At 39.8% G+C, this 27,358-nt stretch overlaps 1 protein-coding gene across 18 annotated transcripts in view; it reads left to right on the forward strand.

Annotated features, from left to right (window-relative positions):
- EP400 (E1A binding protein p400) overlaps nt 1-27,358 on the forward strand; it is a 46,763-nt gene that overhangs the window by 13,532 nt on the left and 5,873 nt on the right. For 5 of the 18 annotated variants that reach the window (XM_033075573.2, XM_033075576.2, XM_033075581.2 and 2 more), the window contains 41 exons: nt 179-225; nt 1,242-1,299; nt 1,966-2,055; nt 3,234-3,341; nt 3,911-4,104; nt 4,291-4,468; nt 4,891-5,027; nt 5,185-5,354; nt 5,783-5,957; nt 6,346-6,482; nt 7,104-7,290; nt 8,225-8,391; nt 9,241-9,395; nt 9,918-10,160; nt 11,217-11,381; nt 12,161-12,328; nt 13,530-13,621; nt 14,302-14,600; nt 15,027-15,229; nt 15,328-15,497; nt 15,717-15,913; nt 16,396-16,507; nt 17,006-17,149; nt 17,453-17,611; nt 17,846-17,929; nt 18,491-18,622; nt 18,743-18,787; nt 18,895-19,048; nt 19,464-19,705; nt 20,199-20,372; nt 20,617-20,664; nt 21,673-21,809; nt 22,328-22,384; nt 22,504-22,582; nt 23,141-23,341; nt 24,357-24,402; nt 24,494-24,603; nt 25,205-25,409; nt 25,880-26,043; nt 26,374-26,580; nt 26,871-27,066. In XM_033075573.2, coding sequence (XP_032931464.1) covers nt 179-225; nt 1,242-1,299; nt 1,966-2,055; nt 3,234-3,341; nt 3,911-4,104; nt 4,291-4,468; nt 4,891-5,027; nt 5,185-5,354; nt 5,783-5,957; nt 6,346-6,482; nt 7,104-7,290; nt 8,225-8,391; nt 9,241-9,395; nt 9,918-10,160; nt 11,217-11,381; nt 12,161-12,328; nt 13,530-13,621; nt 14,302-14,600; nt 15,027-15,229; nt 15,328-15,497; nt 15,717-15,913; nt 16,396-16,507; nt 17,006-17,149; nt 17,453-17,611; nt 17,846-17,929; nt 18,491-18,622; nt 18,743-18,787; nt 18,895-19,048; nt 19,464-19,705; nt 20,199-20,372; nt 20,617-20,664; nt 21,673-21,809; nt 22,328-22,384; nt 22,504-22,582; nt 23,141-23,341; nt 24,357-24,402; nt 24,494-24,603; nt 25,205-25,409; nt 25,880-26,043; nt 26,374-26,580; nt 26,871-27,066 — 6,036 coding nt within the window. The remainder of the gene's footprint in view (nt 1-178; nt 226-1,241; nt 1,300-1,965; nt 2,056-3,233; nt 3,342-3,910; nt 4,105-4,290; nt 4,469-4,890; nt 5,028-5,184; nt 5,355-5,782; nt 5,958-6,345; nt 6,483-7,103; nt 7,291-8,224; nt 8,392-9,240; nt 9,396-9,917; nt 10,161-11,216; nt 11,382-12,160; nt 12,329-13,529; nt 13,622-14,301; nt 14,601-15,026; nt 15,230-15,327; nt 15,498-15,716; nt 15,914-16,395; nt 16,508-17,005; nt 17,150-17,452; nt 17,612-17,845; nt 17,930-18,490; nt 18,623-18,742; nt 18,788-18,894; nt 19,049-19,463; nt 19,706-20,198; nt 20,373-20,616; nt 20,665-21,672; nt 21,810-22,327; nt 22,385-22,503; nt 22,583-23,140; nt 23,342-24,356; nt 24,403-24,493; nt 24,604-25,204; nt 25,410-25,879; nt 26,044-26,373; nt 26,581-26,870; nt 27,067-27,358) is intronic. The other 13 variants (XM_033075574.2, XM_033075585.2, XM_033075580.2 and 10 more) reach the window with 10 other exon arrangements.

Here is a 27,358-nt window from a genome sequence, read left to right on the forward strand (position 1 = left end):
GTGAGGTGCTAATAATAGCTTGTGAATAGATCTGAATCATGGGTTATGAGCTTTTATGTTTTTGTGCTAGATTTTGTTAATACTTCTTGTGTTTTGTTTGAATCCATTTAAAATTCCATGTAAGAAATGTAAAGTTGCTAAGTGTTGAATACATACAGCAAGTGTGATAATTTTTCAGGTAAGGATACAAAAGAAGACCTTTATTTGGAAAAAGAAAGTGATATGGTAAGTCTTTCTGTTTTTTGAAAAAGCCATCAAATTAGTTTAAATGGGACTACATATGTGAAAAAGTTTTGGTAAAGGTGATTTTTTTTTTTAATACAAGGTGATAAGAAGATTTCACTGTAGTTACTGACAAATGAGCATTCAGTCACAAGCACAAGTATAATTTTCTTTTCTGGATAGGAAGGGAAGTAGATTGTCGTTGATACCTGTATTTAGTGGCTGTGAATCTTTCATTCTGAGGTTGAAGACTAAAAAACTACAAATTAATTGCCAGACTTGGGCAGGAGTTTCATCTGCAGTAGCCAGGGGTAGACTTTGTGGAGCATGAAATGTTTTCAGATGTTCAGCAGAGATTTGTCTGTTGAGAGATGAAGGTGTATGTTACAGAATGGATCAAACTGAATGAAACTTGGATACCTTTTTCCCTGGGTGAAATGTGTGCTAAGGACTCCTTGGCTGTGCCTGTGCAATTGGAAAAAAATGGACAAGGGATCTGAGGCCCTGAGCCATCTGTTGTGGCACAGCTGATGCCCATGTGCTGAAATACTCCCCCTCCACCAAGCAGAATGCCTGCATCTGAATTTCCTGCTAGGAACAAGCCTTAGCATGTGTTATCAGCCAAACTGTGGCTGTGAGAATTAATTGGCACAGGCTAAACAATTCTACAGAGTGCACTGGACAGCTGAGACAATTGTAGGTCTGTGCCATTTCCCTTTTTTATTGACTAGTGAAAATATTTAGTCCTTGAGCCAACCTGGTTAAAAGTTTTATATCACAGCTGGACCTGAATAGTTTGACCCACAAGCAGTGGAAGTGTCTGACTGCATACTCCCATCTATTCAGGAACAGAGTTTTTGTTTTTGCATGACCAGGGAAGTGCTATTAGGTGTTAAGTGTCTGTCAGCAATTGCTTTTGGGACTTCAAGGCATGCTTTGCTGTCTTTAAAAAACAAACCAAGCCCCCTGCTTATCTTTTGTTTTCTATGATTTTAAATATTACAATTATTTAATGCTAGGGGGGTTCATCATCTGGAAGGAAAAGAAAGGCAAGCACGTCTTTGACTGATGAGGAAGGTAAGTCACTTCTCAAAATACTGCATCCATAGCATGGTACATAAGCTGAGTATTAAACCCACAGGTTTTCAGTCTGTTACTGTGTGGGTGCAGTGCTTTTCACAAACCAAATACCAACCTTCTCCTATTTCTTAAAGACATTAGATAGTTAACTAAATAGTAAATTATCCCTAGAAGAGTTCCAGTGAAAATCTGAAAATAACATTTTCCTTGAAACTATACTGCCACCATTATTGGTAGTGGTGGATTTTAATTTTCTGTCCTCATTACTTTGTTTGTAAGGCCTTACTGATGGTCTTGAAATTATTTTGAGGATTTTAGACTGAAATACCCATTTGCTTTGGGTCCTTTCTTGTGGTGACCACTCTGTCATGGCCCTAACAAAGGAACTCTCCTGTTTAAAGCTAAAGAACAACCTATGGTGAACATTGTCAATCAACACTTAACTACCTTCTGTCCTGAGGCAGAAGTACTTTTCTCCTGTTCATTTATCTTTTAAAAAGTGCATATAGTTGCTCTCAGATTATCTTTATTTTTATATTTAATTATTTTTAAATTCTGCAGACTTAGGATATTCTGTGCACATTTACTGCAAGGGTATAGAATTACAAGCCTCCTGAATTATTGCATTGTTTTAATTGAAGATTTGCACTGTTTTTCTTGTAGTTGAAGATGAAGAAGAAACAATTGAAGAACAAGAAGCTAAAGAAGGAAACATAAACCATCAAACTGAATTGTCTAACCTAGCCAAAGAAGGTAGGCATGTGGCTTGATTCTTCTCTGGGCTGGGCTCTGGAACAACAGCTGGAAACACACAACATTTGTTTTATTTGTAAAGAGGATTAGAGGTGGGAAATTGAGTGCATTCAGATGTTCAGTCCTGTGTAGTCTGTATTTAGATTTTTCTGTTTGGAAAACTGCAGCAGTTCATGGGATGATGATGGATATCTGCACTTTATAAAGCAGTCCCAGTTATCACACAAAGGTGGCTTGAGAGAAAGTAGTTCTCTAGTGAAGCACTGCATTGAAAACTTAAGCCAAGGCTCTCAGCCCACATTCTAGGAGTGAATGATAAACACTTCAAACCAGGGTTGTATCAGATTGAACATGGACATTTCATCATCAGCTCTCTTGAGATCTCAGAAGGGTTTTGTGACTGACTTGGTAGGTCCAAAAGGGCACTTAAGTGCTGATGTTGAAGGGGAGTATGAATGTTTGAAGATAAAGGGCTTTTAGGAACAGTGCTCTGGCTAGCAGCTCTCTCTCATTAGCAATGTAATTGCTATGCTGAGCTTGATGTGTGCAAATAACCCCACAGAGATGTGTCACTTACCCTGGTAAAAGCAGATTTTTAGAGGCAGGCTGCCCATTAGGCTGAGCCTGCCTGGTGATGAACATGCAGCTTCCTAATCTGTTTGTTTGGTCTGGTTGGCAGCTTAGTGGCTGCAGTGAACTGGCCAGTTGGAGGGATTATAACCCTTGGCCAGTCAGCCAAGTTCCTAATGAGAGTGTTTGCTGATTGATTGGCCACTGCCAGCATGTACATTCATGTACTTTAACAGCTCAGACAAGGGATCCTGGAGTTACAACTCAGTTTTGAAACTTGAAGTCTTGCATTGTCTTCCAGCCGCTCAGCAGGATTTGATGCCCCTACCTTCCCAACTGAGGGTTTACTGAGGATTGTAGGGTGTGTTTGTAGTACAGTAAAAAGCAAGGTATGAGAGCAATCTGCTTGGTGCAACGCCAAATGTTCTCTGTAATCAAGGTTATTAAATAAATACTGCCTTCATTCATTTAATAATGACTCTGAAGTTAACTTCTGATTAGAGAACTGGCTTTATGCAATTGTGAAGAATGTAATGACATTATAATTAATAGTATCTATTGTTACAACTTTTGGTATTTTTAAACTTCCATCCTTTAATGACCTTCAGCTGAATTGCCTCTGGAAGATTTGGTAAAGATGTATGAAGGTGCCTTTGCAGAAAATTTTCACTGGCCCCAGCCGAAGCCTGACAGTGAAGAGGAGAGCAGTGAGGAAGGTAAATTGCTCTATGTTTAGAAGGAGCTGTGCTGATTTACAAGGTGAAATAAGTTGCTTGGCTCTTCAGGACTCTGTGAAAAGAGATTTTGTTCTAGGGGAAAACACATATTGAGTGAATCACATTTAAAATTTCTCAGTTTGTGAAAAGAGGGCAGTGTTTGCCTATCTTAAAGTGAAGATGTATGAGATTTTTTCAGGAACAATACTGAGCCATATAAAAGACTCTCTACACTGAATAAAACAGCACATTTCGTATGATTACACCTCTATTCTATGCTAACATGATGATAGGACTACATACTTGAAGATAGGTTTTAAATAGAATGAGAGGACCTCCCTAGAAGTTGTGAAAAACTAATGGTCATGTTAATCTAGCTAGTGTGAATGTCCAGAACATGTACATGAGTTGAGCAGAACTAGCTTGAAAATCATAGAATTGCTTTTAAAAGTTAGCTGCTTCCTTTGGACCTGTGTCTGAATCCTGGTTATCTCAGTTCCTTTGTGTAACTGCTACTCAAGTTTATTTTAGATAAATATTTCACTGTAGTTTTTCTCTCTCTCTCCTAGAAATGGAAGACCACATGTCTGATAGGGAAAGTCCCCAGAAAGAAGTTGTCCTCATAGACTCTCTTCTCACCATTGACCAGTACAAGGGTGTGGACAGGTCGAGTCCTCCCAAGAAGCACATGCGAGACATAGCAGAAGTTGCTGCTGCAGCAGAGATGTTGTTACCTAAAGGCAGCTCCAGGATAACAACAGCAGTAAGAATCCCAATTTTCTGCTACTCTGTGTGCTGATGTTTGCATAAAGAATGCTTTCTTCTTCATTATTTTATAGCTTTTAGCAAGAAATTGCATTTTTTTTGAGTTTCCTGTAGAATTTTTATGCTTTATGCCATGCTCTGTGAATTTAACTCAGGAAAAAATATCAAATTATTCACATTGCAGGTAAAATACAACACTCCATCGCTGTTGTATGGGTCTCTCAGAGAATATCAGAAGATTGGGCTGGATTGGCTGGCAAAGCTGTACAGGAAGAATCTCAATGGCATCCTGGCAGATGAGGCAGGGCTTGGAAAAACAGTGCAAATTATTGCCTTCTTTGCCCATTTGGCTTGTAATGAAGGTAAGTTCAATTGGCTAGCAGTTTTAGACAGGTAGTGGACCAGCATTATCTTTATGAATTGTAGCCTAGGGTCATTTTTTTTCCCCCTACTGAACCATATCAGCCTTTAGTTAATGAAAGGAGTAAGATTATGTCAGAATAACTTTTTGATATTTTGTGACAGGGATGCTATCTAGTCAAGTATATGATCAACCTGTTAGCCTCTAGAGATTCTTCTGAATACTTCTAAATTCTTACTAGCATCGAAAAGTCTTACAGATTGTTTAATGACCTGTAGATTAGTCATTAAAATACCTCTGTTGGATCTCACTTTTAATGATTAATTTAGTGCAATGCATTTAAAAAATCAAGGGACAGTATAAGCCACATGCATTGTAAGTAGTTTCTTTCCAGTGTTAACTGCTGTGTTTCCCCTTCTGTAGGGAACTGGGGCCCTCACCTTGTTGTTGTCCGGAGCTGTAACATATTGAAATGGGAGCTGGAATTGAAACGCTGGTGCCCAGGGTTGAAAATACTTCTTTACTTTGGGAGCCAGAGAGAACTTAGGGCAAAAAGACAGGTGCTGTATTTTGCAACTCTTCCACTCTTGCCTGAGACATTTAGCCTGTATATATCTATCTTGTTTGTCTTTTTTTAATGAAGATGTAGCTGGTTGTAAGAGATGTGAGAGTACTGCCTTAACTATTCCATGTCATCCTTTCTTTCCTTTTCCATAGGAGTGGACAGAACCCAACAGCTTCAATGTGTGCATCACTTCCTACAAGCAGCTGTTCAAAGGCCACACAGCATTCATGAAGATGCGATGGAAATATTTAATAGTAGATGAGATGCAACAAATAAAGAATATGACTGAGAAACACTGGGAGGCACTTTTCAGTCTCCGCAGGTATGGAGCAGAGAATTGATTTCCTGCTGGCAGTGGGTTTTTCTCTCTTCATTGCACACAATTCTCTTCTTAACAGAAAACAGATTTAAAAAAGCCCTCTTGACTTGGTCTACCCAAATTCCTGAACAACATGCACCATAGAGAAGTGCTTTTATTTGAAACAATCAGGACTCAGAGAAATGTGTGAGATCTTTTTGTTTCCACAGTCATATCACTATAATTCTATTTTGCTCATATTCTGTGCTCCCAAACAGATTCCCTTGTATGCTTTGATACTCTGCAATGAGGAAGCTATTTGGTAGTATATTCAAGATTGAAAAGACACTTTATCCTAGGTTTAATTTTATTATATCTACATAATTCTTCTGTGTATCTTGACAAACAAAGGCATAGTAATCAGTCAATTAAAAATCTTCTTCTGTTCACAGCCAGCATCGTTTACTTCTGATAGACACTCCTTTGCATAACACATTGATGGAGCTTTGGACCATGGTACATTTTCTGATTCCGGGAATTTCCAGACCTTACCTGGATTTTCCAGTAAAAGCACCTAATGAGGAGAACCAAGATTATTGCCATAAACTGGTCATCAGGTTGCACAGAGTATGTTGTCATTTTTTCTCATGTGTCCTACTACAGTAATATTGTTGAGGAGAGGGGATATAAAAATATGTGGTCCAGATCAGAATTTGTGTCCTTTCTTAACACTTTTTTTCAGTTTAGACAGAAAATCCTGCTGAAAGGAGAGGGTTCTGCTGCCAGAAGAGTGTGAAGATTCCTTTTAAAAATAATGCAAGGCTCAGATTTTGAAGCATGACATGCAGAAATTAAAGAGCAAATTAATGTCTATACAACTGTGTGCATAGCAGAATGATTATATATAGCATATGCAGTTAATCACATCAAATCTGTTAGGTGTGAATAAGTTTGGCTTCCTGTTCTAAACTCTTTGAAGTGAGACTTTTTTATTCTCAAATCTGAAACATTTCAGATGATTCAGCCGTTTATTTTGCGGAGATCAAAGAGGGATGTTGAAAAGCAGCTCACAAAGAAATACGAACATGTGCTCAAGTGCCGTCTGTCTAGTCGACAAAAAGCCATGTATGAGGATGTCATATTACAACCAGGGTAAGGACTTGAAACAGTAAATATCAAATGCTGTCACTTTTAGTGCTTAAGCAAGGAAAGAAATGATTATCACAGGGGGAAGTGTTTTAGTGTTTCTCTGAAATTTTCCGTTATGACCTGGGAATAAAATGTGATTGCATTATAAACTAGAATTGCAGCAGGTGATGCTATGGCCTTGTGAAAAACTTACTTTTACCTCTGGAGCCTAAGAATTGAGTTATGATGGTCAGGTCTTCTGCTGCATTGTTTTAACATTTGTCTCTAACGAGTGGTTCTTCATTTTTGTAAAGCCCAGAGTTTGTCCTCACCACCACCCTTCCCCCCCCACCAGGGGTTATTGATAGGTGCAGGGGTGAAACAGAAACAAAGCAAGGAGAGGATGGGGAGCTGAGTAGGTTGTATTTGATGGTAAGGCAGCACTGGGCCTTTAAGTTTCACTTTTCCAAATTTACTTTTGGTACAGTGCTGCTTAAAATACTGCAGAAGACCTTGGTGAAATCGAAACTTGTTCTAAGACTTTTGCATAACATACTGCATTGCTCATTTTCACCTTGCTGATTTAGGGACATCTCCTAAAAGCTGCACATAAATCAATGTCTTTCTGTATAATTTGTTTGGTAGAACCCAGGAAGCCCTCAAAAGTGGACACTTCATCAGTGTCCTGCATGTCCTGATGCAGCTGCAGAGGATTTGTAACCACCCTGATCTGATAAACCCACGGCTTTCAAGCTCCTCTTATGTATCAGAAACACTGGAATACAGAACAGCTTCTCTGGTGCTGCGAGCCCTGGAAAGGGATATTTGGAAGGTCAGTAGAAAAGTTAAGGTTTTTTTCCCCTCTCTTAGTGCCCTGGTGGAATTTCAGTACTTTCTATTGATTTCTTATATGTGATAAGTCTACCTGAAGTTTATAACTAGAACGAGTTCACTCTTCCATAACTGTGGCTACCAAGTGTGTTCTTGCTGCATCTCTTTTTTTGTCATAGTGGTTTGAACTTTTCAAGTGGTTTGTAAACAGTAATTTTTCATGAACTACTTGGTCAAAGAGAAATTACCTTTGCTTTCATCGTGCTCATGTTTGCAGGAATTTTCCAACACTGAGGTCACTCCGGGTAGCGCTGTGCGTATTTGTGGCATTCTGCAATTTTCTTTTTGCTTTCACTAGCTGAAGGAAAGCATGACTTACTCTTTTTCACATAACAGTAAACATTCTGTTAAAATGACTAAATTAGAACCCTTCTGTCAATCCATTTGGATTACCACTATTTCTGTTATTGTTAAACAAGTGATCCCACTCCTTGACATGATAAAAAAATATGAAAGAAGTATGAGTAATGGAGCAGCTGACATTTTTTGTTTAATTTTATTTCCATGCTTCGTATTTTTCTACTCCTAAATTATAGTTTGGCCTTTAAGCTTGATAGTTAACCTTCAGAGAATTCTGTTTGATTCTTTGGAAACTATGATATATGAAGAATTGTTAAATGTGTTTTGCTTTAATTTCCATAACTCACTAAACATTTAAATTCTTTTTCTTCTAATGCTTAAAATGGGGCTGTCAGTTTAAGATTTATTTCCAAGGTTTCTAGGCGGTTTTGACAAATAATTAATAGTTTATTTCTTAAATTTACACCATTTATTTCAAGTTAAAAAGTAAATATATAGAAATTTAATTCAACATTGAACATAAAGAGGACTTAACTGTTTGGGTCATCACATAAACACTTTTCTTAAATCCCTAGGAATCGGACCTGTCTCTTTTTGATCTCATTGGAATGGAAGACAAAATGACTCATTATGAAGCACAAATGTTGCCAAAACAAAAGGTTACTAGAAAGTTGATTGAAGAAATCTACAGCTCCCCTCCACCACCGGCGAGGCCCAACCCAGTGAAGCTCAAACCAAGCAGGTGTGTACACCTGCACTCCTGAGCTAGAATTACAGCAGGAAAAGGTGGTTCTGCAATCTTTACTGAGCTCTCTCTGCATCTCTGCTAATGGGATTCACACAAAAACTCAGGCTTACCTTTGCATTTAATTTTTCTCTTGCTTTCATGTTTACCTCTGAAAATAAAAGTTCTGTTCTTTGAGGCATGCAGTTCCATTTGAGGTTTGTTGATGGATTGCCTGTAGTCCTTACTTCAGAAGCAGATGAGTTTTGTTCTTGGACCTTGTTTATGGCAATTGAGTGTTGTTTTGGAGAATTAGCATGAGGATAATTCAAGACTAAGTTGGGTCTGCAATGTCAGCTGTGCTTTCACTGTTATGGAAGAGACATAGGAAGTTTTATAGCAGTACATTATTTTAAAGTATTTTTCTTCTAGTGAAGTAGTGTTCTCAAAGTAATGTAGAACTGTTTTTCTAAAGCAAGAGAGCTGCCTGTCAGCTACCTGCTGACCTGCAGCATGTTCAGGTCTCTCTGGAGATTATATGGGAGCCCTTTTTCTCAGATATCTTCAGATATATCTTTTCCCAGATATTGACCTAGCCTCTTTAAGATGTTTTCTGTAATTTTGAAGCATCCTGCGTTAAACTGGGTGTGTAACAATGAAAGTTTTCTTCGTTGGATTTAGCAAAATCACTTCCTACAGTGTTCACTCAGGAAGCTTGTGAAGTGATGAGTCTTGCCAGCTTCAGCCACCTGCAGGAAGATTGACATCTGACATGACCAGTTTATATGTTCCTTGGGGGACAGAGTTTGTTTCTAAAGGCCAAACTATGCTCTTCCTATGGACTTTGACTTTTCCTGCTCTTGCCAGGTTGTTCCAGCCCGTTCAGTACGGTCAGAAGCCCGAGGGCAGGACTGTGGTTTTCCCAAGCACTCAAGTGCAGCGCACGGTGACCACGGCGACGGTGACGCAGCAGGGACAAGTGCGAGGCAGATCCCCCATAGCTACTGTGTCATCAAACCAAGGTAAGGGACTCAGTGCCACCCTGGTCACCTGCACCTCAGCTTAGACAGATACAAGTTAGTCTGTTTAATAGAACTCCTTTTCCCTCTAGCTTATTGGTCTAGAATACTAATGGCTTAAAAGTACCAACAGACTAATTGCCAGTAAAATTCCCCACTAGTTTCTCCAGTATGATCTGCCAGTATAATGCCAAACTAAGCTTTGTGTAACCTGTTAGCATATGGAATAAATATGCCACAGTTGGTATTTAAACCCCAAAGACGTGTAATGTTCTGTCAAAGATGGGAATGTACAGTGCTTCTCTGTATTTATTTAGCCTTTAAACAATGCTTTCCAAGTAGATAATGTTGTAAAAATAGGATGGAGTAAGAGGTGTGGCTAGAAATCCCAGTCTGTAAGGACAAAGCCGTTCTTGTAGCCGTTTGATTATCCTGTTGGAAGGTTTCTTTTTAATGCAGGTTGTTTAAAAAAGAGCGGAGTTAAAACCTCTAACAGCTTGCACAAACAACCCTTATTGATTGCAGCTGCAGCAGCACAGTTTCAGACAACTCAGGCTTCCACCAGTGCTCCAAGACACCAGCCCGCAGCGACCTTCACCACAGCAACTAGCGCAGCCAACCCTGTGAAACCGCGGGGCCAGACCTCTGCGCCGGCCCCGCAGCCGGGCCAGCCCCAGCCACAGCCACAGCCCCCCCCGCACACCATCCAACAGAGTGTGCTGCCTCAGAGGCTCGTACTGACCTCTCAGGCCCAGGCACGGTTGCCTAGTAAGTGGCCTCCCCTTTCAAGGTTTCTCCCACCTTTGTACTACAATGAGGTTAAGTTACTAGGCACCCTAAAAATGTGTACAGAATCGTTGTTTTTTTTTCACTCTTCTGATTAGCCTTGCTCAGTACGTTGCTTATGACCAAGGAAAATCGAAAATTGGATAAGAAACAATAGAATTGCTGTGGACATACATTAGCGGTGTCAACTTAATCTCCTATTTCTGCATGTTTCTTCTGCTGGCAAGACTTCCTTCAGAACAAATGTTTTAGCTCTCTCCTAATTATTCCTTTCATGTTAAACACTAATCCATCTGCTAAAGGCCTCTCTGGCAGAGAGGAGCGTCGCCACTGTTAGGCAGAGAAAAGCGATGAGGCTTTGCTTTAAGGTTGTATGTGCACTGCCTATTAGCATGTGTAGAGAGTACTGAGCACTGATGTATTAATTTTATCTCTGGGGTAATGCACTGCCTTTACAAAAGCTGAATTTTCACACCAGTATTTTCTCAATATCCTGAAATTTAATGCTGAAATGCCTCTGACCTTTCTGCATTTAAATCACAAAAAGCTTGGCCCTTGCCATGTCAAAGCTTTTTGGTTTGTCTAAATGCAGATTGCTTAAAATAAATCATGTTTCATCAGCAAATTTCAAATATGCATTCAATGTGCCACACGTAGGAATATTTTAATTTCTTCCTTAAACTTTCCTTCATGCTCTTGAAAAGGCAGTGAAAATCACTTTATTGTCTATACTTGTTCTGTTACAAAGTGTCACATGAGTTTTCAGGTAGCTCTTAACTTTTTTGCTAATGAAAGTGGTAATTTCTAAAATGTTGATGTTCTTACCCTTTAAACAATCAGCTTCTTTCCAGTTTGTCCAACAAATCTAGAAAGCAATACCTGCTTAACTTTTATATGACACTTTTGATGCACTGAGTATAATTATGCATGGAAGGCGCTTCAGCACCAGTTTACTAACCAAAATGTAGAATTGTGACTATTGAACAACTCACCTCCCGCTTTGATGTTTTTTTTAATGCCTGTTTCCCTCCTTAACAGGTGGTGAGGTAGTAAAAATAGCCCAGCTGGCTTCTATAGCAGGAGCACAAGGCAGGATTGCTCAGCCAGAGACCCCAGTGACTCTGCAGTTCCAAGGGAACAAGTTCACCTTGTCACACAGTCAACTCCGCCAGCTCACTGCAGGACAGCCCCTGCAGCTACAAGGTGCTTATTTCAACACAGCCATTTTCCATTATTCACAATGCTCATGTTTTGATATGGGCACCATGTTCCTTGTTGCTGGAGATTTTTCCATGCCCAGTGCTTATACTGTCCTGCTCTTCCTATTTTCTGTGAGCCAAGGTAGCTCTGGTTTGAAAAACAAATGCTTATCAAATGAAAGACATGGTTACTTTCTGTATTGTATTTCAAAAATGTTATTATTTGATTTGTTTTCACACCCGTGCAGTGCAGCTAAAGTAAGGTGAGGCATTATTTGATATAAACTCCCTGCTGAGCAGGAACAGAAAAACTGAGAACATTCTTTGTTTATTCTGAAATTGTGTAAATAATACTTCAAAATTGGCATGCTTCTGAATTTTGGCCTAGCTGTAGCCCTGAGGTGAATGCTCTATCTACAATATATTTTGTTCTCAAATCTCCCTTGTGGTGATATGTATTGCCAAATTTAGGAGAACCTGCACATCTTGTGGCCAACAAAATAAATAGAGGGCATGTTAAGTGAAGATTTTTTGTTTGATTGGGTTTTGTCCAAATTCTATATAAATACCTAGATTAGAATGATACCCCTATGACATGAAGCTCCTCCTGAGCTGTGAATACTTGAGTGTTTCCCTCTTATTTTGGCAGATCAGTGTAATGGAAGTGTCTGGTAGAATTTAACAAGTTTGAAGCAGCAATGATCAGCTTGCAACAGTAATAGATTTCGCTAGAGAACACTAATTCTTTTCCACCCTAATGTGTGTTAAAATCCTCCACTGCAGGAAGTGTCCTTCAGATTGTGTCAGCCCCTGGGCAGCAGTACCTGAGGCCTCAGGGCCCCGTGGTCATGCAGACGGTTTCCCAAGCAGGAACTGTGCAGAATGCCCTGAATGCTTTAGGAAACCAGCACCAGGCAGGTGTCCCAACTTCCACTGCAGTCACACAGCAAGGTGGGTTTTCCAGCCTGAAGAAATGTCTCTGTTGAAATATTCAATTGCTTAAATCACATTCGATTATAACTCCAAGTTGTTGCAGATTGTAGTTCTGTAAGTTGAGCTCAGAAGTGGGAAACTATGAGGCAGGTCCCTTCTGTTTGTACCTGGTGTGTGCTGGACTTTTAAGAAAAATTTTAGTACAAACTTGGAAAAGCATGTAACTTAATTATAGTTTAGTTTTTTTTAACCTGTTTTGCCTTTGGTCAAATTTTTTTGGGGAAGAAATCTGAAATACTTTGTTAGTTTTTGCAAGGAAAAATCAAGGGTGATAAATTTTTATACTGCAGAGAATGTCCAGTGATTCTCTCCAGTTTTCCACATTGATTTTACATTTATCTAATTTCTTTCACTTCTCTAGCTGATCAAGCTACAGTTTTCCATTTCCCTCTGCAATTGTTGCTTAGGTATTTGGTGCCTTGCTGTAAATGTGGTCATTTCCTTGCTTAAAAACACAACCAAGATGTTGATTCAAAATAATGGAGAAATTAATGCATTTACAACAAAACAGCAGATTGTTAAATGAAGATAAATATAACACTGGGAGTTCATTCCCTGAAAATTGCCATCTGCTGTAATTTTTTGGGATATAAAAAACCATTCCTTCAAAATGGTGTGATGTTCTCTCACAGTGTAGTTAACTGTCTGGGTAAACATCTGCTAGCAGCTGAAATCACAAGAATGCTGCTGAGATTCCATCATATGATTTCACCACCTTGTAGATACACTCAATTGATGTGTTTTCTGAAAAATCTTAGATGATTTGCTCAAAATAAGTTAAAACAATTTTTCCCTGAACTAGAACATTTTCTGTTTTCTATTGTGTTCATAATAACATTTTATAAATGTCAATGTGTATTGCACCATACATGACATTTTGAATAAAGTACAAATAGAGCACTGCACTTTGCTTTGTGCAAAGCAAAGTAAAATTCCATTGATGTGTCTTGGATTTTTGTGAGAACAGTTAGTGTAAATAAATATCTTTCAGAGATCTGATGCATTACAAAGCACAAATTTGCAATACTCAATGGACATTTAGACTAAAAATTTGTCTGCAGTGATGATGTGTTACAGCTATGAAATGTCTACTTGCTGAAAATAATAAAGAGACCAATTTTCAGATGAATAAATATATAAACACAAAGTTTATCCTCAGTTTGTATTCCAGGTAGAGCTACAGTTACTAATTTGCCATCTGGTGACATGGGAGCAGTGTTAAAACCAGCACCTTTGCATGGACAGTCACAGGTACTCAATTTTTATTTTCTTGTGGAAACACAACTTTTCAGATTCAATAGTAAGTCTGTGTAGTAGTTGAAAGCTATAATTTGCAAAGCTGGAATTAATTAGGAACTTTGATGATTACAGAGTAGATAAATATCCCAACTTCTGTCCATGTTTCAGGTTGACAGATCTGATGCATTTACATTTGTAATCCATAGATAAAATAATCAGGTGTATAAAAGCAGCTGACAGCTTTCTTGTGCTGTGATTTATATTCTTGTAACAAATATATTTTAATTATGTAGTAATGCATAAATTAGAAAGTCTTTTTTTTTGTGTTTTGGACACAATGACAACTGGGCAATATTTTATAGATTTCTAATCTTAAGTTTTTAGAAAAGATACTCAAGCAACCTACAAAGCATAGGGAAACATTAAGAATATATCAAAAGCTATGAAAATGTACTTTTAAAAAGCAAGAAGATACCAAACTAAGGTAGAACTGACTCTTCAATATGAACTGAATTCAGCTGTAGTCATCAGATTTAATCTGAAATGTATACCTTCAGGAGTCGGTCTAAGTGGTAGTTCTGCTCTAAGATCTATACTTTGATCCTGATAATTTCATTCTAAAGAACCTCAAATCCCTCATTTATCGTGATGAGCAGCAAATGTGTTTTTTCATTCACCTTCTCTTGGCAAAGGAGACCTATGAGGAGAAGAACCGACTCTTGAAGGAGCGCCTGGACCGCATCTTCGTGGGCAACGAGCGGCGCTGCTCGCGCGCCCCGATGTACGGCCGGGACGTGCTGAGTGTCTGCTCCCTGGCTGGGCACAGCAAGGCCTCCCAGCCGCCTTCCAGTGGAGGCAACAGCTGGAGGTGGGCTGGCTTTGTCAACTGCTGCCTTTCCTCAAGTGCCTGCGGAGGCCCGAGTAGCCCCTTGCGGGAAATGATCCTGGGTTTGGTTCAGCAGCAGGAATCTCTAAAGGATCTTGTGAACAGGTAATGTGTGACTGCCTAACAAGCACATCTAGTTATTTCTAAAACACTTTTCAAAAAGGCTTAATAGCTTATTTCTGTTGATGAGCTTATTTGGTTTAGACTGGTTGATTTAGCAGTAAATGATGGGCAGCATGGAAGTGAAAATAAGACACTTCTGTTTCCTTTGGATCTTTATAAATAAGTGTTTTCAGTGCCTCTTTCCTAATTTCAAGCCCAAGTTCAGCTGACTGTGTTTAGGTCTACATTCTTATGCTTTGGATTTACTTGAATAGGTACCACTTGGACCCAACTAACAAGAATTAAGACCCAGAGGTTCAGGCAGAAGCTAGTTTAGACAAGACTTTTATTGCTGTGCCTCTGATTACTGATGATCATTTTATGTGTAGCTTTTTAATCAGTATTGCCTTATTTTGATGCTTTTCACAGGGCTCTCTTCGTGTTGCCAGCTGCAGTTGCTGCTCCCCCATGTTTCTATGTAGCAAATCCTCCCCCTTCATACAGTCACAGACTGAAACTCCTTAAGCACAACCTGAGGCAGAAGGCAGCTCCACACTTGCATCAGTTGCAGCAGCTGACAACTCCTCACCTGCTGCAGTTCCCTGACCTCCGGCTGGTGCAGTATGACTCAGGTAAAGGACATTTGCTGACAAGATTTCAGTAATTTCCTCTATCACATGAATGGAATTTCTATATAAAACCATTTTTGGTTGTTCTGTTTGAATTATAGGAAAATTAGAAGCTCTTGCTGTCTTGCTTCAGAAGCTGAAATCTGAAGGGCGCCGCGTGCTGATTTTGTCACAGATGATTCTGATGCTGGACATACTGGAGTTGTTCTTGAATTTCCATTTCCTCACCTTTGTGAGGATTGATGAATATGCCAACCAGGAGCAACGGCAGGTAAGTGTACCCTACCAACTGCCCACTGGTACAGCAGCATTTGCTGCCCAGGCTTTTATACACTGCAGCAGTGACAGGAAATTTGCCTCATTTTGTACTCGGTTTGAAACACTTGACGTGTTTCTATTCTTTTTTTTTATTAAGCTGTAGTGAATTTGGTTTGGTAATTTATTTTGGTGTTTGGTTTATTTAGTCCTTGCTTTTATTCTGTTTATGTAGGAGCTGATGAAAATTTTCAACAGAGACAAGCGCATTTTCTGTGCCATCCTCTCCTCTCACAGCCGTTCCACGGGAGTCAATCTTGTCGAGGCAGACACTGTTGTGTTCTATGACAATGATCTGAACCCAGTGATGGATGCTAAAGCTCAGGAATGGTGTGACAGAATTGGGAGATGTAAAGATATCCATATATACAGGTGATGGTGACAGTCAGCAGCTGCTTTTTAACATGTTTTAATGTGAGGTTAGTTCAGACAGTGCTGCCCTGTATGGAAACAGTGCTGAGAACCACCTCCCTTCAATAAAAAAGGTGCCAGGGTATCCTATGAAAAAATGGGGGAGTTATGAAAAAATGGGGGAGTTTAACACCAAATGTAGTAAATAAATCATACCTGCAAGGGTTTTGTCTGTTAGTTTACATGGAATTTTTTAAGGGATCCTTTTCATTGTTGATGGTTATTTTTTTTTTTAATTGCAGAAATTACTAAAAGAAAGCTTTAAGGTAGAGGTGGTAATGTGTTTTTTTCTGTGCCTGTACCACAACTAAAACAACTCCCACATACTATCACATTTTAAGCGTTTAGTGGTATGAATGTCTCTGAGGACAGTGTCTTTATTTCTGAGAGCTGGTTTGGAAATTACTTACCAGATTTCTACCTTTTTTCCCTTTTTTTTTTAGGCTTGTCAGTGGTAATTCTGTAGAAGAGAAACTTTTGAAAAATGGCACAAAGGACTTGATCAGAGAAGTAGCAGCTCAGGGAAATGACTATTCAATGGCCTTTTTAACACAGGTAAGTTAATATTCAGCATGCATTGAAACACCCATGTTGCAGTGTTTAATGAATTCAAGCATCTGTGTTGGAGTGTTTAATAGCAGTTTAGTAGAAGTCTGTCTGGGCTAGAATTAATAAGGAAGCATATTGGATTTCATGATTGCTTGAACTCTCAGTGTTGGGACCACATTCTTTCAAATATTGTCCATCTGTTTTCTTCTGTTATTTGCATAGTGATGCACAGACATCACCCATGACTTGCTATATTGTGATTTCTTCACCCTGCTGCAAAATTTTGCAGAGCTTGTAAGGGTGAAAGTCTCAACAGCTTTAAAAATGTGAAATAAGTTTGGATATTTAGAGAGAGAGGCTCTGAATTGCTGCTCTGAAGATACATGAGGCAGTGACAGCTCTGGTGAAGCCAGACTATCCCAGCTGGCATTTCTGATATAGGAAAAAAAATAGAATGCTCCCCAAAACTGAGTGTATTTCTCTTTTTTCCTTCTATTTACCAAGCAAACAATTCAGGAGTTGTTTGAGGTTCATTCTCCTATGGAGGATTCTGGATTTAGAGTGAAAGCAGAAGAATTTGTAGTACTTTCCCAAGAACCGTCTCCAGCAGAAAATATATCACCTAAAGTTGCAAGACCATTCATAGAGGTAATGATTAACACACACATTGAAAATACAGCTGTGCAACATTAGTATTAAACTGCTGACTAATCCCATTCTATTTGGGTAAATTCTGTCTCTCTTTCTGGTAGTTTTATGCTCTTTTGTCATTTGCCTTGTGACAAAACTTCCAAAAGCCCAAAGCTGAGTTTTATAATTTCTGGGACTGTTTCTCTTGCTTCAGCAGAGACTTACTCCAGAAATTCGTGTTGCATTTCTGTGAACTCCTTATGGAGTTTCTTTCCATATTTTTGAAGTCTTAATTATTTTTAAAATGTATCTCTCTGAAAGGCCCTCAACAGCATTGAACGGGAGGATGAGGAGTCAAATGATCAGATACAAGAAATAGGATCTGAGTCAAACATTGAACCTTTAATCTCAGAGCTCTGCGACACAAAATACAATGAAGAGCCCTCACAGCTGCAGGAGTTAGTTGCTGTTGTGGATCAGGTACCATGACTTCCCTTGAATATCTGGCTAAAAAGAAATGTTTAGTTCAGATGTTTCAATTTCTTTGCAGTCTGACCTTAAAGCAACTTTGTTGTTTCTCCCATTAAATGGAAGGGAGATCTCGTCCTGATATAAAATGTTAAGATGAGTTTTAAGGAGAGCTTTGATACTTCATATAAAATTTCTTTTATTATCCTCAAAGTAACATTTTTTTCCCTTTGATACTTCCTTCAGCTGACTCCAATTGAGAAATATGCTTTGAATTATCTGGAGCTCTTCCACGGTTCAGTTGATGACAATGAGCCACGGTTGAGTGAGGTAAAACACATCTTTCTTTTCCATGTTATTCTGTCCCAGAACAACATTTATTATATTTTCAATATGAAATGGAAGTTTCTCTAATGATGTGGAATATATTGTAGGCACTTCTGTGATCTTTCCTTGCTATACCTTATGAGCAGCATAATATCTTACAGAGAGCTCATTATTTTGGGATTCTTGGGCTTAAGCAGGTGTCAGTTCTTAATTTATTTTTTATAAAATAGGAATTGCTTTCAACCTGGCTCAGCAAATATTTGTTGTACTCCACTGACAGCAGGGAAAAAATTTCATTAATTTCCGTGAGCCTGTATTCTGGTTGTCTTCACTGTTTAACTGAAATTCTTTGATTGCTTTATATTGATGGTTTAAAAACCCTCAACAAAGACCAAAAAATATCTTCTAAATGATTGTGAAAGTATCTGTTAAGAAATTACTATAAGATTCTTGTGTCTGAAAATGTCAAAGTTCAAGGCATTTATCCTTAAATTACAAATTGATGACTTCTAATCCAGTGTCTGTTACTGTAAAAGGTTTCTAAGGAGTCTGACTTTATCTTAGATGGAGCTGAAAACTGCAAAGAAAGCCTGGGAAGTCCAACATATGAAGGAGTTAAAGGAAAGAGAGCAAAAAATGCTTTGGGAGGATGAAGAGGAACTTCTAACCTACACTCGGGAGGATGCATACAACAAAGTAATTGCTGATTAGTCTTGTTTTTCTAAGTAGTTATTTCTTAATAGTTACTCTGAGAATACCTTTACCCTTCAGGTTTCAGTTGGATCATTTGAATTATGTTCTCTTTTTGCTGTGTAGGAATATGTCTATGAAGGTCCAGATGGACAAACTGAAATTATGCCAGTAAGTAAAAGTAACACCAGGCAGCCTAAACAGGCTTTTTATTTTATGAAACATAAAGATCAGTGGAGAGTTAACATTGCAGTAATTACAAACTTTATTCTGTGCAGCTCTGGACTCCTCCTACTCCACCTCAGGATGACAATGATATCTACATAGATTCTGTTATGTGCCTGATGTATGATACCACCCCTATTCCAGAGTCCAAATTGCCTCCAGTGTATGTGAGGAAGGAGCGTAAACGACACAAAACAGATCCCTCTGGTGAGTGCAGGGTCAAAACTGTTCTGAGATTTATTGCTGAAAGTTTAAAAAATCAGGAGGGTTTCATACCTCCTGTATGTCTGGTCCAGTAAAGATCAAATTTGCATGTTTGAAAGGATGAAAATTATTGTCTCACCATGGCCTCAAAGCAGTGGAAGGCCCAGTTCTTATGGTGGGTCTTCTCTTTAGCCATAAAGATGTTCTTAAAAAGATGGTTTTAGAAAGCAGACATTCTACTTTGTCAGTTAGGACCCATTAGGGCTGGTCTTACTTTATAACAGGCGCTGTTAGTTCCTGACTGTGCTTTTCAGAGGCAGTGGGGAATACTCTGTACATGTATGAGCTTTTTGCAGCCATAGGCAGAGGAGTCAAAGAATGACAGTATCTATCAATAATGCTTTATTTTTTGTCTTAGCAGCAGGTAGAAAGAAGAAGCAACGTCATGGGGAGACAGTTATCCCACCCCGCTCACTCTTTGATCGAGCAACTCCAGGAATGCTGAAAATGCGCCGAGAGGGCAAAGAGCAGAAGAAGAACATCTTGTTGAAACAACAGACACAGTTTGCAAAGCCTTTGCCAACTCTTGTCAAACCTGCTACTGAGGCTGGACAGGACAATCCAGAGTGGCTGATCAGTGAAGACTGGGCACTTCTGCAGGTCAGATGACACCTGCAGCTTCTGCTGTCATTCTGTTTTTATTCCTGCACTTTATCTCTTCAAGATTATTTCTAATTCTTCATGGCATTTTGCTGTCACAACTCAGAACAGATTGCCTGTCATTTGTGCTCCTCTAAGGAGAAATTAAAGGCTAAACTACAGAATGTACAATGAAACCCTATTGTTTCAGAAATCACTTAATGTCATTCAGATTAGTTGTGCTGGCTGAACACTGGATAATGCAGCTAAGGCTCTTCTCACCTTTTAGGAGAGAGCAGAACTTGAATTGCAGCTCTCTGTCCCTCTCATACCAATCTCCAACTGTTTCCCAGTCACAGTTAAGGCACCTTATGCTTGTTTATTCTCTGAACACAGAGCCTTAGCCCTGAGCTGTCCCGCTGTGGTAATGGTGTGTGGGCACACGCAGGTAAGGGAGGGTTTGGAAGATGACAACAATTTGTCACATGATGCATTTGTACCTTTCTCTGTGCAGGCAGTGAAGCAGCTGCTGGAGCTTCCTTTAAACCTTGCTGTTGTGTCGCCAGCACACACTCCCAACTGGGACCTGGTCAGTGATGTTGTAAACTCCTGCAGCAGAGTCTATCGCTCGCCCAAGCAGTGCCGCAACCGCTACGAGAATGTCATAATCCCGCGGGAGGAAGGAAAGGTGAGTTCACGTGGAATGATGCGTCTTTTTTTTACCTTAAGTTGTAGAGTTTTTTTTCCTTATCTCCATAAACACTTGTTTTTTGTTAAACGTTTCAACAGTGTAAATAAATAACTTTTAAAAGATCTTTTTAAATTATTCTCATCAGGATTTCCACTTATTTTATGTGATTTCTTTGAAAAGAAAAAGCACCTGAACAAAATCTTCCACAAAAGATCATCTAACTTTCCTTCTTATTTTACAGCTAATGTACGAAGCTAATCCTAAAAAGAAGACAAAAAGTATTTATAAGGTGTGCATTGGTATTCTTTCAAAATCAAATCTAGACACTGTGGTATTTAGCAGCAATGGAGGTGGGCAGATAATTCATATGAGATCCATGTTGAGTGTTACTTGAGTTCTGAAACATCAATTAAAATTCCAAATTTATTTTTCCTTTCTTTGTTGATACAGTGGATTGACACCAGACTTCAGCTTTTGGATTTGATAGATAAATTTTAGATCATGCAAGAAGTTTGTGATTTCACTTAAACTGTAGTTGGCATTTTTCCACCAAACCACCATGTATCTTATCCTGATGGTATTTAAGATCTGTAAGAAAGAACTTCATGCTAGAGTCTAAGTGGATTACAAATGCATAGGTGAATTTGATGCCTGAAACACCTTTTAGTAAATGAGGATGATAGGACTCTACAGAAACAAAAACAAATTCCATGACTGTGAACACCTTCTTCCAAACCACACAGCAATTTAGTGACAGAGTTGGGTGGAGAATCCAGAACTTCTGGCTGTAGTCCCATTCTCTGACTGCTAAGGAGGTTTGTCCCTGACTGGCAGTTTCTGCTTAGGAGAAGCCAAATGTTAGACTGGCATGGTGTGTGGATGTTAACCTAGCTTTGTTGGGAGAGCAGTGCAGTGATGGTTTTGTTTTATTTTACGTGTGCGCTATGCATAACTATAAACTAATGGGCTCTTGATTTGGGTAATGAATTAAACTTGCAAAATCTAAACTAAAGCAAAGATTCTTTCTCAAATTAGAGTTTGCCATTTTGTATGTCCCCAAGTGCTGATGCCAGTGTGACCGTGAGAACTGCTCCTTATTTTGCTCTTTCTTTATATATTTCCCATAGAGTTTTGTGTGACAGTAAGTTATCAGTGGCACGAGGCAGGAACCAGTCTGTGATAGATATGTTGGAGAGTGTTTTTAAATAATCTACGAGCGCGCCTTGTGTTTAAACATAGACAAAATGCCCTGTTGGGTGAGTTTGCAATTGAAAGTTGGTTTGTTTTCTCTTTTTAGACTAAAAACAGTCGCCCACTTCGTACCAATCAGATCTATGCTCAAGATGAGGGTGCAACCCACACACAGCTTTATACTAATCATTTTGAGATGATGAAAATGATTGCAGGGAAAAGAAGTCCACCTATCAAACCTCTGTAAGTTTACTTGGGATCATTTAATCTCCTGTCACCACAGATCTCCTGGAAACTGTGTTTTGAATGGCTCTCAAGACCCAGAGTTATTCTTTGCTGTTTCTTGATCTTGTTCTTGATCTCTCTCTGTGTTCTGTGTTATTGGCAATACCTCCATATTTCATGTGGTTGGGTCTCACTGCAGGAATTTGCTCTTTGTCATTAAGAGCAGAACTGCACTCAGTTGGGGTTTTTTTAATCTACTTTATATCTATCTATTTGCCTGTAAACAAAATGTAAACAATTTGCTGTCCATGCTGTTTAGTAGTGCATTCTTTTCTATGTATCTTCCTGCAGTTTTTTTTGTATTTATTTAGTACTTATTTATTCTTTCTTAAATGTCTGTGTATGCAAGCTCCAGTACTGGTGAGAATATCATGGAAACTTCACCAAAACTGCAGTGTTATATGCTAAAATATGTGAAATGAAATATTATTTAAAGGTTTTTCTGTCTCCAGTAATACAGCTTTGCTCAATTTCAGACTTGGCATGAATCCTTTCCAGAAGAATCCAAAGCATGCATCAGTGCTTGCAGAAAGGTGAGCGCTCTCTGTCTTGAAGGATTATAAATTGCATAAAAGTGTTGTTTCTTGTTTTCCTTTTTTTAGGTTTCAGTTATTTCTAAATACTGTGTGTTTTGTCTTATCATTGTTTCTAGTGGTATCAACTATGATAAGCCCCTCCCTCCCATTCAAGTCGCATCCCTCCGAGCAGAGCGCATTGCCAAAGAGAAAAAGGTATGGTCCCCATCTCTGCTGCACAAATGACTGCAGTCATTAAAAATGAGGCAACAGATGGGGTATGAGCAAAGCTGCCTCCTGGGAGAATTTAGCAGTACAGTGGATGTTATGAGCATTGTTCATGTACAGGGGTTTAGATAACCAAGGCCCTTTCCTTGGGCCTCTTCTCACAATCAGAACCCTTAAACAATGAGGAGCATGTTTTTGCAAAAGATACTGAAATATGCAAAAATCTCATTTAATTCTTGATCATTCTGTAGCCTTCTTATATTATTCAGTAAGAACTTCTTCTCCTTGCTTGTGGATGTTAAGTTGCTTGTTGTGCTATGCTCTAAGCCATAAAACCAGGAGTACAGCTTGTAGTTTGAAATGATTCAGGCTGTGTAACCTGAACTTGAAAAGCAAAGGCAGCTTTGTGGGCTGTCCTTGGTTGGAATTGAAGGGGTTTTGTGGATAGAAATAAAGAGGTTTTGTCTGTTGCTTTATTTTGTTTAAAAAACAACCACATCTTGCTTGTTCCATGCTTGAAGACTGAAGGTGCCCCTTGCCTTGCAGGCGCTGGCGGAGCAGCAGAGGGCCCAGCAGCAGACGGGCCCCCAGCCCCAGCAGCCCCAGGCGGGCCAGCAGCCCCCCCAGCAGCCCCCCGTGCAGCAGGCCCAGGCCCAACCACAAGCACAGGCACAGGCACAGGTAGTTCAGCAGCCACAGGCAGTGGTGCAGACTGCAGTCACTACTGTGGCCAACACAGCAGTATTGGTAAGAAAGGGAGAGCTCGGTGCCTCTGATGTAGTAACTTCAGTTCTTCTGTGTGTGCTGTATTTGTGTCGTGTTTTCTCTGGAAGGAGAATTTTAGGTCAGTGACATCAAATAGTGACATCAAAGATGTTTTTTCTTGTTTGCTTTCCCTGGTTATGCTGGGTATCATCTGATACCCTGATTTATTAAGACTGTTCATACCATTGTAGCAACAGGTCTTGGCATTCTGAGGTGGAAAAACACCACGCAAAGATGGTTTTTCCTTTTTCACTTTAGACTTTCATTTAATGAAGTCTGAGTGAATAGATGTACATGGTCAATGAGAAGTATTTGTACAGAGAACTTGGAGAATACAGAGAATAAAAGAATGTAGCTGTAAGAACTACTCAGTTAGAGCTTAAAAACCAAAGATTCAATAACCTTTGCAAGGCAAGTGAAAGGATGCATCCTACAGGAAGTACCAGGTGCTTTTACGTGAATTTGTGTGAATATTTCACGTCGTCCCTAAATCTAGAGTCTGAATGAGTCTGAATACTGCTCTGTGGCTTTTATATTGAGAGCCAGTCCAGTTTGCATAGTAATGTGTGCAGGCAGTGGTGGATTTATTTTGCTTGTTGAAGAGCAAGAGTACAACACCTTTTGCAGAAAGACACAGAGGACCTGTTCTGACCGACACGCATTGCTGTGTATGAAGTGCTCAGTGATGTTCCTGTATGAGTGGTTTGTGGTGTGCCAGAGTAAGGCATTGCTCCCTTCTTCTGCTAACAGGGATGTCCAGTGACCAGGGTTTACCACACACTTGGCTGGTCTGCAGTTGCTCATAGTGAGGCAGAATCCTGATACATGTATGCATTAGGTGCTGTGATCTGTAGAGTCAATGACCAACTGCAGAAATCTCTGTGTTCCATTGCATTTTTCTTATTTTGTCGCTTCTGGAGTACAGCATTGTGTTAAGCAATGCTCAGTATTCCTTTATTGTTTTTCTGAACTGTTACCTTAATTGTCTTCTAATTAGGCAGGCACCATCAAAACAGCGGTGACAGGGACGAGCATCCAGACTGGTAAGGAGACTTTGTAATTGTGCATAGGAGGTGATGGGACATTGGGATTTTCACTTTCAGAATCTCACGTTTAATCCTGGCTTGCTTTCAGCTACAGTGAGTGGAAATGTGATTGTGAACACTGTTGCTGGGGTCCCTGCTGCTACCTTCCAGCCCATCAATAAACGTCTGGCCTCCCCTGTTATACCTGGCACCCTGACTGTGAGTAGATCCTGTCACTGCTTGTGTCCCTGGACACACTGGGGTGCATGTTTTATCAGCATAGCTTTGGCTTTTCATGTCATCAGAAATTCTGCTTCTTGCAAATGTCATGTGCATCTTGGGGTTTTTTATCAAACCTCTCTCTCCCTTACCAAAACAACAGAATACACTGGAATGGTTTATCAGAAAAAAATGCTTAATACTGTTAAAATAATTTATAAGCAAGTGCTGCTAAAAGCAATGTATTACATCATTAATGTTTTCAGTGTTTAACTGTTTTATGCTTTATTAATTATGATTTTTATTATTATGTTAATGGTTGAAAACTATGGAAGATAAAGCAAAAATATTGAAAGGTACTAAAATCAGTTGTCTGTAATGGAGTGCACGGTTTGGTGATCAGCCTGTTGGAAGAAGATTTAACCACATGCTGATTTTAAGATGCATCCAAGCAGATGTGTTAGATCTAGGGCTTTTTTTCCTTTTGCATTTTTTTGGTGCTTGTTTTTAAAACTGCCTAGAAGACAATTCCACTTCCAGAAGATTCTGTAGCTGTGTGTGAGGCACGGGGAGGGAGCAGTAATGCTGTGTTCCCTTGCAGACCTCGGGAGGCACCGCCACTGCCCAGGTGGTTCACAGCCAGCCCCGAGCGGCCGCGGCGCCCGCGGCGAGCACCGAGCTGGTGACCATCGCCTCCACGCAGGGCGTGCGCGCTGTGACATCCGTGACAGCTTCGGCCGTGGTCACCACCAACCTCACCCCTGTGCAGACCCAGACCAGGTCTTTGGTGACCCAGGTTACACCAGGTAATGATCCTGTCCTCAAGGACTTTTTCCAGAATTCCTGTAGATTCACCAGCACAGCTCCACAATGTTGGAAGTCTGGGACGCAATCAAACAGAGCTGTGATTTTTAACTTTCTTTATTGTTGGTGCTCAGATTACAATTTTCTCCAGTATTTCTGGATAAAGTGTGGCAATAGAGAGCTTAGCCTGTAGGCATTGCAATTTAAAAATATTAATAACAATCTACCAGTAAAATATTAGAATTGACTGTCTTGACTAAAAACATTGTGAATAAAAGCCCTTGTATTTTATGATCTACTCTGCTTTTACATCATGCTCATGATAATGTGTTCTTGCATGTAGTAAATCCACAAAGTGTGCAGGGGCAGAAAAATAAGCATTTAAAAATTCAACTTCTAAGGTGAAATTAATGAGTTAAACTGAATGTTGGAAAGTTTTTGTGAGAACATTTTGTTTTTTCTTTATTCACAGCTACACCAACAGTCCAGCTGTCAGGCAAAACCATCACCCCTGCTCACTTCCAGCTTCTGAGGCAACAGCAACAGCAGGCTGCTCAGGTGCAGGTCCCACAGATCCAGGCTCAGGCACAAGCCCAGTCTCCAGCTCAAATAAAAACTGTTGGGAAATTGTCACAGGTGAGGAAATGCTCATGAAGTGACGTAGTACATTGCTCTAATTACTGTGAGCTTCCTTACTAGTGTGTGTTGTGTCCTGACATGTATTTCTCTCTTAAATTTCATCCTATTAACATTTCATGCAGGCAATGAGTCTGACAGCACTTTCAGTAGTAGGGCAGCATGAAAAGCACTAACTGTTGCTCACTGGAAGCCATTGTGTAAAAGAATTACATTTTAGATATTTGATTTTAGCTCTGGTCTGGTACAGAATAGTTCTCCTTTTAAGCTTTGGATTCATCTCCATTTCTCTCCTGCAGTGTAAACCATGCAAGTGTTTGATTTTTGCAGGAGCAGCTGATCAAGTTGCAGAAGCAGAAGCTGCAGCTCCCCCAGCAGCAGGCAGCACAGCAGACACAGCAAGGGGCACAGCAGCAAACAGCACAGGTGCAAGTGCAGCAGCAGCAGCAAACCCAGCAGCTCACTGCTGTGACAGCCCCTCGTCCTGGCGCAGTGCTCACGGGCACCACGGTCACCAACCTGCAAGTGGCACGCCTGGTGAGTTGGCTGTGGCTTGGCAAAAACAGCCTCCAACATCTCACTCCTGGCTGGTTTAAATGAACTGGGCACTCACAGGTGCCCTTAGCATTGTTCTGGCAGCTCTGAAAGAAGAGCTGTAACATAAATAGCTTTACATTGTACTTACCCATTGATACTGTCTCTGAATTGTGTCACTGTACAGGAGCCATTACATTTAGAAAAGTTTACAGCTATTACTTTATAATCACCTGTTACATGCAGCAAATCTTTCTGTGCTGGTACAATAATCTTCATTCCTTACTGCTTAGACTCGTGTTCCTGCTTCCCAGCTCCAAGCACAAGGACAGATCCAGGCCCAGACTCCACAAGCAGCACAAGTTGCTCTGGCAAAGCCTCCAGTGGTGTCTGTTCCAGCTGCTGTTGTGTCATCTGCAGGAGTCACCACACTCCCTGTGACTGTTGCAGGCATTAGTGTTGCCATTGGGCAGCCACAGAAAGCAGCAGGTATGTGAATGCAAGTTGGAAATAGGAAGAATTGTATTTCATAGCAGTCTCCTATAGTATAGAAATTTTTTTTTTGTAGGAAGATTGTTGTTGGAACAAAAAATTAGCTTACTCATGCCCAAAGATAAGAAATTTTCTCCACTGTCAAAAACATGTTGTATTCCCATTAAAATTAGAGAGTTGTTAGTGCTCAAAGCTGTGCAGATGTATAAGTAGAGTCTGTGTTTACAAGCTGTGATTACTGGGACAAAGCAATAAACTGAAGACTCTTACAGTTCTAATTATTTCTGTA

This window comes from Catharus ustulatus, chromosome 18 (assembly GCF_009819885.2).
Source record: "Catharus ustulatus isolate bCatUst1 chromosome 18, bCatUst1.pri.v2, whole genome shotgun sequence".
NCBI lineage: Eukaryota > Metazoa > Chordata > Aves > Passeriformes > Turdidae > Catharus > Catharus ustulatus.